At 40.3% G+C, this 12,802-nt stretch overlaps 1 protein-coding gene across 1 annotated transcript in view; it reads right to left on the bottom strand.

The window, feature by feature from the left end:
* Asxl3 (ASXL transcriptional regulator 3) overlaps window positions 1–12,802 on the bottom strand; it is a 107,885-nt gene that overhangs the window by 71,015 nt on the left and 24,068 nt on the right. The window contains exons 4-5 of the mRNA XM_051163468.1: window positions 7,863–7,980; window positions 6,722–6,841 (exon numbers count right to left, since the gene is read on the bottom strand). Of these exons, the coding sequence (XP_051019425.1) occupies window positions 6,722–6,841; window positions 7,863–7,980 (238 nt within the window). The remainder of the gene's footprint in view (window positions 1–6,721; window positions 6,842–7,862; window positions 7,981–12,802) is intronic.

Below are 12,802 nucleotides of genomic sequence, written 5' to 3'. Positions count from 1 at the left end.
ATCGGCATGGCTAATCGAACACGGAGAGGTGGATCCAGTAAACAAAGAAGTGGGTCTTAAGAGGCACAGGCCTTGTAACCAAACCTGTGGTAGTCAGTTCCCAGCACTGAACTTAGGCCACCCGGCTTGGCAACAGGCATTTTAATCTGCTCAACCATCCTGATGGCCCAGTTTTTCACAGTTCCCAGACTGGAGCGCTACAGATAGATCTTAAGGTGATGGTTAACAATTCCGCTCTCTCTCCCTCCCTTCCTCCCTCCCTCCCTCCTTCCCTCCCTCCCTCCTTCCCTCCCTCCCTCTCTCCCTCCTTCCCTCCCTCCCTCAGTCCCTTCATCTCTTCCCTCTTTGTAGGCTATGTCTAATTGATAATCACTCCAAGAGGAAATCTCAGTTCTCTCCAACAGAGACTCACTGGGAATACAAACCACCCTTGAGGCCAGGCACCCAGCCCAGGAGTAGATGACTAATAAAAAACAAACTCACTGGCAGTATCTTTGTCTCATAAGGTTTTGACATGTCATGTTTTTTAAATCTTTCAGGTCCCTTGCACATATATTACGGCTTCTGGTTTTATATTTTTAGGGGATTCCTGTATGTAAGAACATGTGTGTCTCTGCTTTCACATGTATTTCTTGTGCTTTTTCTTTGGCTCTTTTTCTTCTGTTTTTTTTCTCTCTATTACAATTTGTTGCTGTTTTATTTTATTTTATTATTATTTTTTAAATGCCCGCTTGTTTAATAAGGAGAGACAAAAAGGGTATGGGTTCTGATGGGAGGGGAGATGGGAGAAATGCTGGGGAAATTGGGGAAAGGAAAAAACATAATCAGGATATATTGTATGAAAAAATACCTATTTTCAATAAAAGAAAAAATCCTCTGTTTCTTATTTATTGTGAAATTAATTAAACTTAGTACTTTTAATTAAAATAGAGCCCTGGTATATATAATCTCTGGGAAAACAAATAATATTAAGTAATGCCAAACGATCATCAAGAAACACTGAGGATATTTTGAATGAAGTGTAGAATTATTATCCAATTTTCATTTTTATTTTTCTGCATAAATTTATTTTTAAAAATATGGAACATTTTCTAAAACCAGCAGAATTTTAAGTCTTTGTTACAAGAACATTAAACAACAACAACAACAAAATAATGTTGGCCTGAATCCCAGAAGTTGGGCTGAATGAGGACATTATTAAAACTCCCTCAGAGACATCCATTAAAAGCTTGGGCTTGTTTAGCAAGCAGTTTTAAACTCCTACTGTGTGACTAGGTAGGGTGGAACAATTAAACACTGCTTTAGGTCAGTGACCCTAAATTTCAAGTCACTTGTATTTTAGTTGGGGGAAAGATACGCAATATTTAAAACACACACACACACACACACACACACACACACACACACACACACACACACACACACACACACAAGAGCAGAAGGGAAAAACCAATGCGGAAGCTAGGCCAGTGGAAGCATATTCCACAGAATGTGGGTAGATGGGTGTGATTTCATCTCCTGCCACCCAGAGAGAATTGCACGACAGTGACCACTACTGATCCAGCTTCACAAACTGCAATGCTGAAACCCTGCTGTGGTACTTGCTGTAAGCCCTGGAGGGGGGTGGGGTGGGGCTGTGCATGTGTAGACAGAGGGTGGCTCTGTTTCCGCTAGTTCATCTGTGAACTCAAAACTCCTCTGAAAATAGTTTATTAATTAAAAGAATTACAAGAGAAGCCACAGAATCATGTACTACGTAGGGACTTTATTTAGTGGGCCCCAAGGCTGTAAGCTGATGCGGTCCAGTTGTTATCTTAGAAAACTCACAGGAGAGGCTAGGAATGAGTTTGTCCTTCACTGAGATGGGGGAGAGGACATCAAAGTAACCACGCCGGCAAGAAGAGCAGGCCACACTGCTCATCCAGTGGCCTCATGAGGTGGTCATCTGGTACCCAGCATGGACTCTCACAGTCCTTATCAAGCAAGGCCCACAACAATGAAGCAGCTCCTGCCGATACTGATAACATTTAGCTCTCAGTATATCGGGATTCTGCTCTCTACCATGGTTCATTTAGAAATACGAGTGGAATCAACACAATATTGTTTTGTCTTGACGATATCATCGTCAGGAAAAAACTAGCTTGAACCTAATGGCAGCCTTATTTATTTATTTTTTTTTTTCAGCTGCACTGACTTATACCATCCTCAGTCGGAGACTGTACAGAGAAATACCCAGAATTTCCACATGGAACCTACGCCAAAAACCAAAGGCAAGAAACAAGAAAGCTACACCAACGGTAGTGGGGCTGCATGACGGGGACAAGGCTCCCCGAGCCCCCTAACACAATACAAGGCTGTCAATGCCCATCTCTATGCTTACTGCTGGCGTTATGATGCCATTCTGGACTCCCAAGCCTCTCCCAGGGAAGGTGGACATATGATGTGACACCCAAGCCTGTAGTGAGTCCTTTACTACAGAGTTCTCGGAGAATTGTATTGGGCGCAATGCGTATTTGGCTAATGCATTAGATTCCAAGAAAAATGTATACCTGTATCTTACACGGGCTGGGTATCATTCCCTTCTAAAGAATAAGTACTTGCAAAAGAATCAGAGGATGCACATGGAGGATAATGAGATGTGACTTTTATCCCACCAAAGGAATCTCGCCATGACAATGAAAATTGAGGCTTATACTATGAGATCTAATTTTGACTTTACTTTGTTTCAGCATTACTGCTTTAAACTAGAAGAAACGTATGGTATATACTCTAATTTAGAATGTTTTTTTTAGCACATAAGAACTTGTATACTGCTACCCCTGTGCATCTGAGTCAGGTGGGCAAAAGGAATAAGGGTGGTGCTCCCAGCTGGCTGAGGCCTTGGGAGGAGTGGGGTGGGAGAAGAGAGAACTATTCCTTCTTTCTATCTGACCTCCACTTGCATCTCATAGCTTGTGTGCACTTATACTACCCAACAAATAAATAAATATAATAAAAAGTTAAAAATATATTTTTAATATCTGAATGATTTGGTTTGCCTGAAGATGGTTAGACTTAGGGTTCTTTCCTCCACATCTCCTCATTTTTCATTTATGCTATTGGTGTATACTACAAGGTTAGTGAGCACTGCCGACTTACCAGTGTATATATATACTTATACATGGGCTCATAAAGAATGCTCTTCTCTAAAGACATCGAATCATTCAGGGGGATCCATCATTTATCTTGACCCACTTATTAACACATTCAGTTGACATATTCACTCATTCATTTATTCCAATATTCTCTCGGCAAACACCAAACAGAGGGAAAGAATGGCGAGGATGGGCAGGACGACCTCCACTGTCAATGATCCAACAGCACCATGACAAGGTGAGCACCAAATATCTCCTGACTCACTGGCTGGATGGGGAAAATGGCTCAGCAGGTCATGATGCTTGACAACAACATTCCTGAAGGCCCAAGTCCAACCTCTTGGGACCGCAAGGTGGAAGACAACCAACTAGCGGAAGTTGTCCTCTGACTTCCGTATGCATGCTATGCGTGTGTACACCTACCCACCACCACGCAGGTTTTTTTTTTAATTAATATAAATAACTATAATGAAAATACTGAAAAGCATTTTTAAGATGTGAATGAGATGGCTTGCCTGAAGATAACTAGTCTGAAGTTTCTTCCCTCCACGCCTCCCCATTTTTTCATTTATTCTGTTGGCGTACATTAGAACGGTAGTGAGCACTGAAAGTTCGTTTGCACAAAATAGGTCACTCTGTTCATCTCTTTGCTACCTTAGTCAGTCAAGGTTCCTTTTAATCTCCACTGACTGTAGGTGTTTGACAGGTTTCTACTTTAACAGGCTTATTTTATCTCCCACTAATTTTTCTTTTGTTTGAGAGAGGTTTGGCCATGAGACCTTAGAACTACTGGCTCTCCTTCCACATGCAACTAAAGTGCCTGCACTTAACACTTAGTCAGACTCTTCAAATGATACAGAATGAGGGTATTCCCCAGTGACAATGACAGCCGTTGGATGCAGGGTGGATGATCCGCCATTCAAAGTCTGTCTGAAATGAGCGGTTCAAATTGGAGATTCACATGCGTTAGCCTGGCTCTTAGCTGTGATATTTCCGAGGAGCCTTCTTAACCTTCTGGGTCTCAGATTGGTTTCTTTTAAGTGTAAAATGGAACTCATTTTATTCTATAATACTAAAGACTTGGGTGAAACTGACATTATATCAAAATTTAGTCAGATGAGCTCAACTAGAAGGGCACATGAGGCTACTTGAGGTCCAGGATAGCTTCCAGTGCAGCCCAACATGAAATCAGAAAGTCAGTGAAAATATTATGATTTTTTTTGTACCATGAATATGTAGTTCTCAAGTCTAAACTTTTAAACTTTGCAGAAGGCAGTGTCCCATCCCAGTGTTAAAAGGTTGACACACGACACACCTGGCCAATCACTCCATTAACCATGGACTAGGGCTCTCTGCATACCTCCTAGAAAACAGCATCATTACTTCTACAACTTTATCTTTGTATGCAGCAAAAACCATCTAAGACACAACTCTACCACAAGGTTGAAGTGTGTGCTGGCCAGCGGTTGTGCAGGATTGCCTAAAGGAACCTCGTGTTACCCTGTCTTTCAGTGACTCTCAGAGTGAAACAACAACAGTAATACAATAAACCCCAAAGCAATTCTGATTCTCTCTAATTCAGAATGGACTTCAAGGTGACCACATGAGATCCTGATAGAAAGAAAATCAAGGCCAGGAACTTCTGAAAACACAGCAGAACCAAAACCAGGCATGCCAAAGGAGAGAGTTCTTGACCTTGAAGCCAGACACTGTCTTTGTATGTCATTTACTTTACTGAAGTTGTAGTGGATTGTTAATTAATCACTTTATTAATTTTGAGAAAATGTCTTACCATGAACTGTATAGCCTTGGCTGGCCTCAACTCACAAAGATCTGCCTGCCTCTGCTTTGTTAGTACTGGAACCAAAGTCATTCACCACTGGACCCAGCTTTGTTGTTTTGTGAGAAGGTCTAGCCATGGATGGCTAGGTTTTCACTTAGACTTGAAGTCCTGGCAAAGCTCCAGCCTCAGCCTCCAGAGTTCTGGGATTACAGAAGTGTGCCAGCATGCTTGGATGCAACACTCTTTTTAATTAAATGCCACTGATCTTCAAATCATACCTGGGTTGGTCATGAGAATGAACAAATACATATATGCCTGTGTATGTGGCTCAGATGTCTTTATGTACATGTCATTCAGAATTTCCCATTTTAGAAGTGACTTAAAGCACTCAGACTCAGATGGGAAAAAACTATCAGTGCGTATGTATGCACAGGGATGACATAAGACACAGAGACACATTTGGGGTTATAGAGAATAACTATAAAGGCCTTAGAAATGATGGAAAATAGATATCCATGTCATGTTAAAGACAAATTAAAAATTGCTACTCTTTTCCCATAAATCTTTTATCTGAGAGTCCACCAGTTACGTTCCAATACTTTGAAGTGAAAGTGTGTCCCAATATTTAACAAAATTTCTAGCATACAGTTGGGCAATAAATAAAACTACCAAAACCAATCAGCCAACCAGTTAAAATCTGGCTGAATTTAACAAAAAGAAAATCTATGCAAATAAAGAGTCCTACATTGCTAAGTTCAGGTCACTATGTTCGTGTTTCTACTGACTCCTGTAGCAGATAAGAAGTGATGTGGACTGCAGACACACACACACACACACACACACACACACACACACACTCACACGAGGGTATGCATGCACATGTGTGCATGTGGAGGCCAGAGGCAGACATGTAGTGTTTTCTTTGAATGTTCTTCACCTCATCTCTTGGGGACAAGGTTTCTCACCGAACACCCTGCTCACTGACTGGCTAGATTGGATGATGAGCAAGTTTCTAATCTGCCTGTCTTTATTCCTACTTCCCATGAGTGCTAGCATTATAGACATGCAAGACCAGGACCAGCCCTCACACAGCCACTGGAAATCTACACTCACATCTTTATCCTTTTGTGGCAGGCACTTAATCCACTGAGATACTTGAGCACTGCACCCAGCTCTCAGATATTCTAAACCTCTAGATTATGTCATCATTGTATCTATTCATAGGTGAAGTCAGTGCAGCCAGGTCCCTAAACAAGGTGTGTGTGTTTGAGGAGTGGGCGTCGGGGGAGTACAGCAATCAGCCCACATTTGTCTTAACTCTCATATTTCTGTACACTACAAAATCCACAGACCTTTGATTAGTGTCTCCCAAGCCTCTCAGAGATTGTACACTCTTTTTGTTTTATAGACAGGTACTACTGAATATTTCAACCATCTCAAACAAAAGTCAAGTCAACACATTCCCTAGTTCACTGCATTTTTCCTTAGAGCTTCATTTCCCCATAGTCTAGAATATTCCAATAAAGGGGGCCACAATATAATACTGCACACCAGACAGAACACTTGAATAGACATTTCACTTTAATTTTGCTCTTTATCCTCCACTTTATTCAATATCATCACATTCCATTATAAGTTTGAGACTCAACTGCGACTAAGATGCTTCCCAATTTAGCATGGTTTTTGTTGTTGTTGTTGTTGTTGTTGTTGTTGTTGTTTAGATAATTTCAGTTTCCTTCTTTAACCGCAAAGAAAGTTCTGCTTTTTAAAGACGCACATTTCTAGAGTGTGGCCTGGTACTCACCTAACCCGGACTTCTTTAAGCGCTTCAAGTGCTGATTCGTTTGTTTTCCAGGGGGAGATTTTTGCCCCTGTTTCATTTCTTTATCTGAACTGTCTGCTTCCCCATTCTTAGACTCGGATCCTAAAAAAGGAAATAGTTATTATGCCATTATCTTCCCCTCCTTGTCCTTGACGAGAAACATCTAAAATTGTTTTTAAAAACCACAGATATAATCTCCTTCTTCTTTTCCTGAGTTAATATACTACCTTACCCATAATCTGATTCCCCTATTGGATATAAAGAGAAAAGGCCAATAAATCAATCAACCTGGACAAAAAGCAAGAGCAGATGGCCTCATAGCAGAGTTTGACATGCATTCACCAATCAAATAGCTTTTAGATAAAAGAGTAGGATCTTCTGTAAAAATACATGAATAAGCTTCAATACGACAGTGCCATTTAGAGATCATATGGGGGAGGGGAAGAGAGGGAGGGGGCGGGAGGACCAGACCTTAATCGATAGCTTTACTCTGAAGCAGGAAGAGAAAATGCAAACACTAGTCCATACTGGATTCAGCAGCTCACAGCTGAAGAAGTGAGAGGAGGTAAATTTGAAGAGCAGGCCAGGGCTTCCCGGAGGCGAGAAGAATGTTGCAAGAACACAAAAACCTCATAAAGGATTCTGGGCTTCGCAGCAAGCAGTGAAAAACAAATTCACACTCAGAGGAAAGAAAAAAAAAAAAAAAAAAAAACTGCTCTCAACGGTGTTACACACCAGCATGTGGCCCAGAACTCAAGTTCAACATTCAAGAGAAAGCTAAATCAAGGAGAGAGAAGCCACCAGCAGCTGCATCCACTTCCTCACAGGTACTGGCATTAGCTAGTTAAGTCATTTGATGACAAATGGGCTTGTGTCTTTAAAATACAACAATTGGGAGGTACTCTGCACTTTTAAATCAATGAGAGAGTCAAAGAGGGGAAGGCACATATAATACATATATACATACTAAACATAGGTATATGTGTATAAAACTGAACCTAACATGAAATTATCTTTTTCAATTTCAGAAGAGAAAAGAAAAATCAAGCCCTCTCTCTCTCTCTCCGTGAGGATTCTCCTCCGGGAAGGAACTGACCAAGCATACAATATTTTAGCTCTTTACCTGAAGGCGAATCCGACTGCTCGTCAGACACCTTTAATGGTGTCAAGACAACACGAGGGACTGTCTTGTTCACCATCATTGAGACTCCATTTCTTCTCTTCTGCTGCTGCCTCAAAGCCTATAAAACAGGATAATAAAATATAGCATAAAATGTATCCACAGTGATTTCTGGTGATTGAATTACATGATCCACTTGCTATCTTCAATTCCACAGAGCCCCTGATCTGTCAGGATTCTTGGTCATCACCTTTGTCCATTTTTCCCTCAAAAGCATAAAATTGAGCTTTGGCAAAGAGGTTTGAGCTGAGACCATTTTCAGTCTAATTCTGATAACAAACACCACGGAATGGTTTATTCTACCTTAGCAGAGTGGCTTGAATGCCGGTGGAACCTGATACTAGGGCTCCCAAGTAAAATAAATGTAAAATAAATGTTTCGAAACCAGGATAAAAATATATGTGTCTGCACTTCTTTCGCAGGTGCTTCGTCTCCAGTGCGCTGCTCAGTCAGTCAGTTAACACCGGGTGTCATCAGTATGTACGGCATGTACGAACTACTGTATTGATGCATTCACTCAGCCGTGGGGAGCGCTGCACAAAATCACCGAACATGGCAGGAATCATTTATTTCTGTGAAGGGAATCAGTCCTAATCTTGGAAAGCTTGCAGCCCTTGGCTTCTGTCTGCTTGACTTTGGTATTAACCTTCAGAACACGAACATGACGGGGTTTGGGCAAATCCAAGGGAAAAAAAAATAGATAGGAGAATAAATCTCTTCAAATGGGAATGCTTTGTGTTTCATAAATGAATCCGACATGGTGATGATAATATAATAAAAGGCATTTTAAAGTTTTGAAATACAGTTTTATCTAGCGGATCACTTTATGCAGAAAATTACCTGTAGTAAAAAGGGTTTTAAGCACACGGAACAGGAAGAGCTATTAAAACCTGAAGCCGCAGGAATCCTGAATTCCTCAAAAGGTTAAAAGGCTGGCCATGGACTGTCTCACCCTCTTTATTCCTGGATTCTGTGCAATTTCCACTAATTTTACAATGTCTCAGTTGTATGATTAATGGGCTTTGAGCAACAGTTGTCGCAATCTCTGGAAATACTGCCTTGACTGTATATTCCTTGGCTGTCAAAACCAATGTGAGTTTATTTACACAGGGTATGAGCTGTCTGTTTGACTTGTTGGCCACAAGATTTAGAAATCACTTAATTATAGAAATGAAAAGCTAAACCTCACTTAGAGGAGAGATGGCAAATTCAGATGAGATTTAAAGCCACATGACAGAAGGAAGAGTTGGAGAATTTATTACAAACAGTACATTTACTACAGATAGCATGAGAGGATTCTTATATTTATAGAGTTTTGGTGAAGTCCCAGGCACTGTCAAGGAACCTGAGGTATAAAGATTAATATGATGCCTTCCGTCTCACAGTTATCTGGCTGTCAATACTATATTTAATGAGATCACATGTGCAATAAAGTATTTAAGAATTTTCTCTTTCTTAAAGCCATGTATATATAATTAGACATAAATTGTGTAACAGGCTTGCATAAATCTTTCTCGTCTTTTATATAAGAACTCAAAGTACTCTATAGACATTAACTAACAATACAAGAGAATTGGGCAAAGCAGTGCTTCCAGTTATAACTGAGGCTTTCTCCACCCGCTGTGTAAATCTCCATAAACGAAAAAAGGCAGCCAGGAAATACTGCAATGAGTCTCTACAAGTGCATGTATCACCAATTTCAACCCTCCTGGCAAAATATTAACCTTCTTAGAATCTCTTCTCTGTGTGTGCTCACACACACGTGTGCATATAAAGTTCGGAGATTTATTATGGAAAGTGTTGGTTAACTGCAAAGAAGAGCACTAGTTATAATGGCCTAGTCCTGTAATTAGAAAGTCAAAGGTGCCATGCTTGTTTTACAACCAATAGTAAATGACAATAATAATAATAATAATAATAATAATAATAATAATAATAATAATAATAATAAAAACGTTCACTAACCATGCCTGACTCCAATTGTTTGTTAGGTCTGTTTTCCTGTTTAGACCACATGCAACTTCAGGTTAGCAGCTCCATGGGGTTTTAAGAGGAGACTAAGCACAAAGATATACTAGAATTTATTTTCCATTTAATTTATAACTATTGAAATATGAGTTTCCCTTAACATGAAAAATACACCCATGTCATAGATTAAGGAAATGGGATCAGGAAAAGTGGTTTTGGTGCCTGCAGGTGTGTGTGTGCGTGCACGTAAGGGTTCCCTAAATGATTGGAGCTGCGTTTTCATTGTGACATTCTTGGGGACATTGTTTTATTCTCCGCCAGGGCAGTGGTAGCCATAGTCATTCACCTCTTCCAAGGTTCTAACCTCAGTGTTAGGTGCTTGGTCTTATCACACTCACTTTAGGGGCACAATACCAGTGAGGCACCTCTTCTTGTGAAGCTAGACCGTTTTATTGAACAACTCTACATCTACTCATTTTAAACCCAGAAGGAAGCTAAAGCTAGAACCTAAATAATTACTCAGCTAGGGAGTGCAGGGCACTCAGCAGTGAATAAGTAGACCTTCTAGTTGGTCATATGCACAAAGTTCTACATCTAGTTGACAAGGTCAAGGACTGAAGGTGCCATGGTTTGAATGAGACATGAGCCCATTCTTGAGCACCTGAATACTTGGTCAAGATCTGGTGACACTGTCTGGGAAGGCTTGCTGAGGGAAGCGTGCCACTGGGGGCCTTGCGGTATGTCTAGTGACTCTCTTTGATCACGCTTTTGGTTCAAGACATAAGCTCTCAAGCTGGAGAGATGCATCAGTGGTTAACACCATTTGCTACTTTTTCAGGAACCTAGGTTCAATTCCCTGGATCACCATGGTGGCTCACAGGCACCTGTAACTCCAATTATTGAATATTTGATGCTTTTTTTCTGAACTCCATGGGCATCAGTCATACAACTGGTGCACATATATACATGTAGTCAAAACATTAATATACATAAAACAAAAATAAATTCAATTAAAATGTCTCTGAACAAAGTAAAAATAATTCCACACTAGCTTCAAGTTAGCTGTGCCTTTCTATGAAAGGGAACGGAAGCTGCTGGCTGAACACACTTTCTCTACAGAAATACACTGTGCTGTTTCCTTATAAAAAGAGAAGAAAAAAATTTTAGATAAACATTTAATTTTAGACAGAAAGCTTTCCAGATAACTCTCTTTCTCTCTTAAAAAAAGGGAGGGGGAAATCATCTCCCTGTCTACCATAATGGGAGTAAATTAGATAAAGCTGAAAACCAGGAGCCTTGGTGTTGACTTGGCATTTAACAATGAATGCTCAGTGTATTTTAATAGTGAAAAACACCAACAACATAAGTTAAGAATGTGCAGAACACAGTAAGCCCTTTACTGAAATTCTCAAACTATTGCAGGCAATGGATGCTAACACTAAAATAACTAGAAACACATACATAGGGAACAGCTGTCTGTGTCAGGGACCAACAGCAAGCATTGTCACTGGCATACTACATGTCACAGTTGGTGATAGGAAGCTGCGACCACCACATAACACAGTAAAACACAAAGACTGTATCTACTCTGCCATGCTGTGAAAGGTGAAGATTCTGCAATTTCTACCATCCTAAAAAGACCAAAAACTGAGTGAAGTCAAGTCAATAGAGGCAGCATATGGCTTTGGTCACTATCACACTGCTGCCAGTCCACAATGCATCCTTCTTTTATGTGTCATTTTCTTCTGCTGATTAGGATTCCAAAATATAATCCTGCTTAGCTTCTTTAAAAGTTCAACTAGCTAATCATTCCACAGTGTCTTAGGATCTTAACAACTAAACACCACAGCAGAAAGAGACAAGGAACAAGGTAATAATCAGTAGACAACTCTGAAAATTCTTGTATAAAACAACAAAGTTGCAAGGAAATAAAATGCTGTCCCTGGACATGTGCCCATCATGTTAACTAAAACCGTGAAGATTTGAAGGCAAAAGGAACTCATATATTTGGAACAATGAAAATACTTCATCCAATAGCCAAGACCCTATCACTTTTATTACATTGTGATCAGCAGTATCTAGGCAGAGAATTTGCTTGCTATGGTAGCATCCTGTTCCAAAGAGTGGGGAGCTTAAACCTGTGACACTGTGTCTGGCTTTGCTTACAAGAGCTTTGTTTTAGTTATTGTTTTTATATACTTGTGATGCAAAGGCAGCTGGCTTCTTAGGAATTTGTTTTCACCTACTTCTCTTTCATAGCTCTACTGAATCAGAACACACACACACACACACACACACACACACACACACACACACACACTTTAAGAAGAGGGTTATTAGCCAAGGCAAAGTGAAAGTATACTCATAGAGAGCTACAGAGCATGCTAACTCAAAGAGGCACTATCAGCACATTAGGTTCTGTACTATGGAGTTGTTTTTACGTTTGTATAAATATTTATGAAGCGAGTTGATATTCATAGGGGTAAGGTGATCCTCTCTCCCTAGTCTTGGTAGGGCAAAATCTATTTTAGGGCATTTCATCCCATTATCCTCTTGAAAAGCCTACAAGGAAGACCTCAACCATACGGCAAATGACATTATAATGAAGCCGGGGTCCTCTGAGGATTCGGATGGTTATATAGTGCATATGTGTGCTGACGGGGAGAAAGTCTCCTTGCACCTGGGTTTCTCATAAAGCTGGGAAAACTAACTGCAGTTTCAGAGGTGTTTAACAATAGAGAGGCAAGGATGAGAACGTATTTTTTATAAACTTGTAGGGGCAAACGTACTGAGTGTGCGTCATCACTATGTGTGGGTAGTCAACCCAGGTAGTCTGTTGTTTGGGAATGGTATTCCTAGTGACTCTACCGTGTTGGCCTCCTCATACAACACTAAAACTCATGTATATAAATTTC

Source organism: Acomys russatus, chromosome 20 (assembly GCF_903995435.1).
Source record: "Acomys russatus chromosome 20, mAcoRus1.1, whole genome shotgun sequence".
NCBI lineage: Eukaryota > Metazoa > Chordata > Mammalia > Rodentia > Muridae > Acomys > Acomys russatus.
This window is presented reverse-complemented; position numbering and strand designations above follow the sequence as displayed.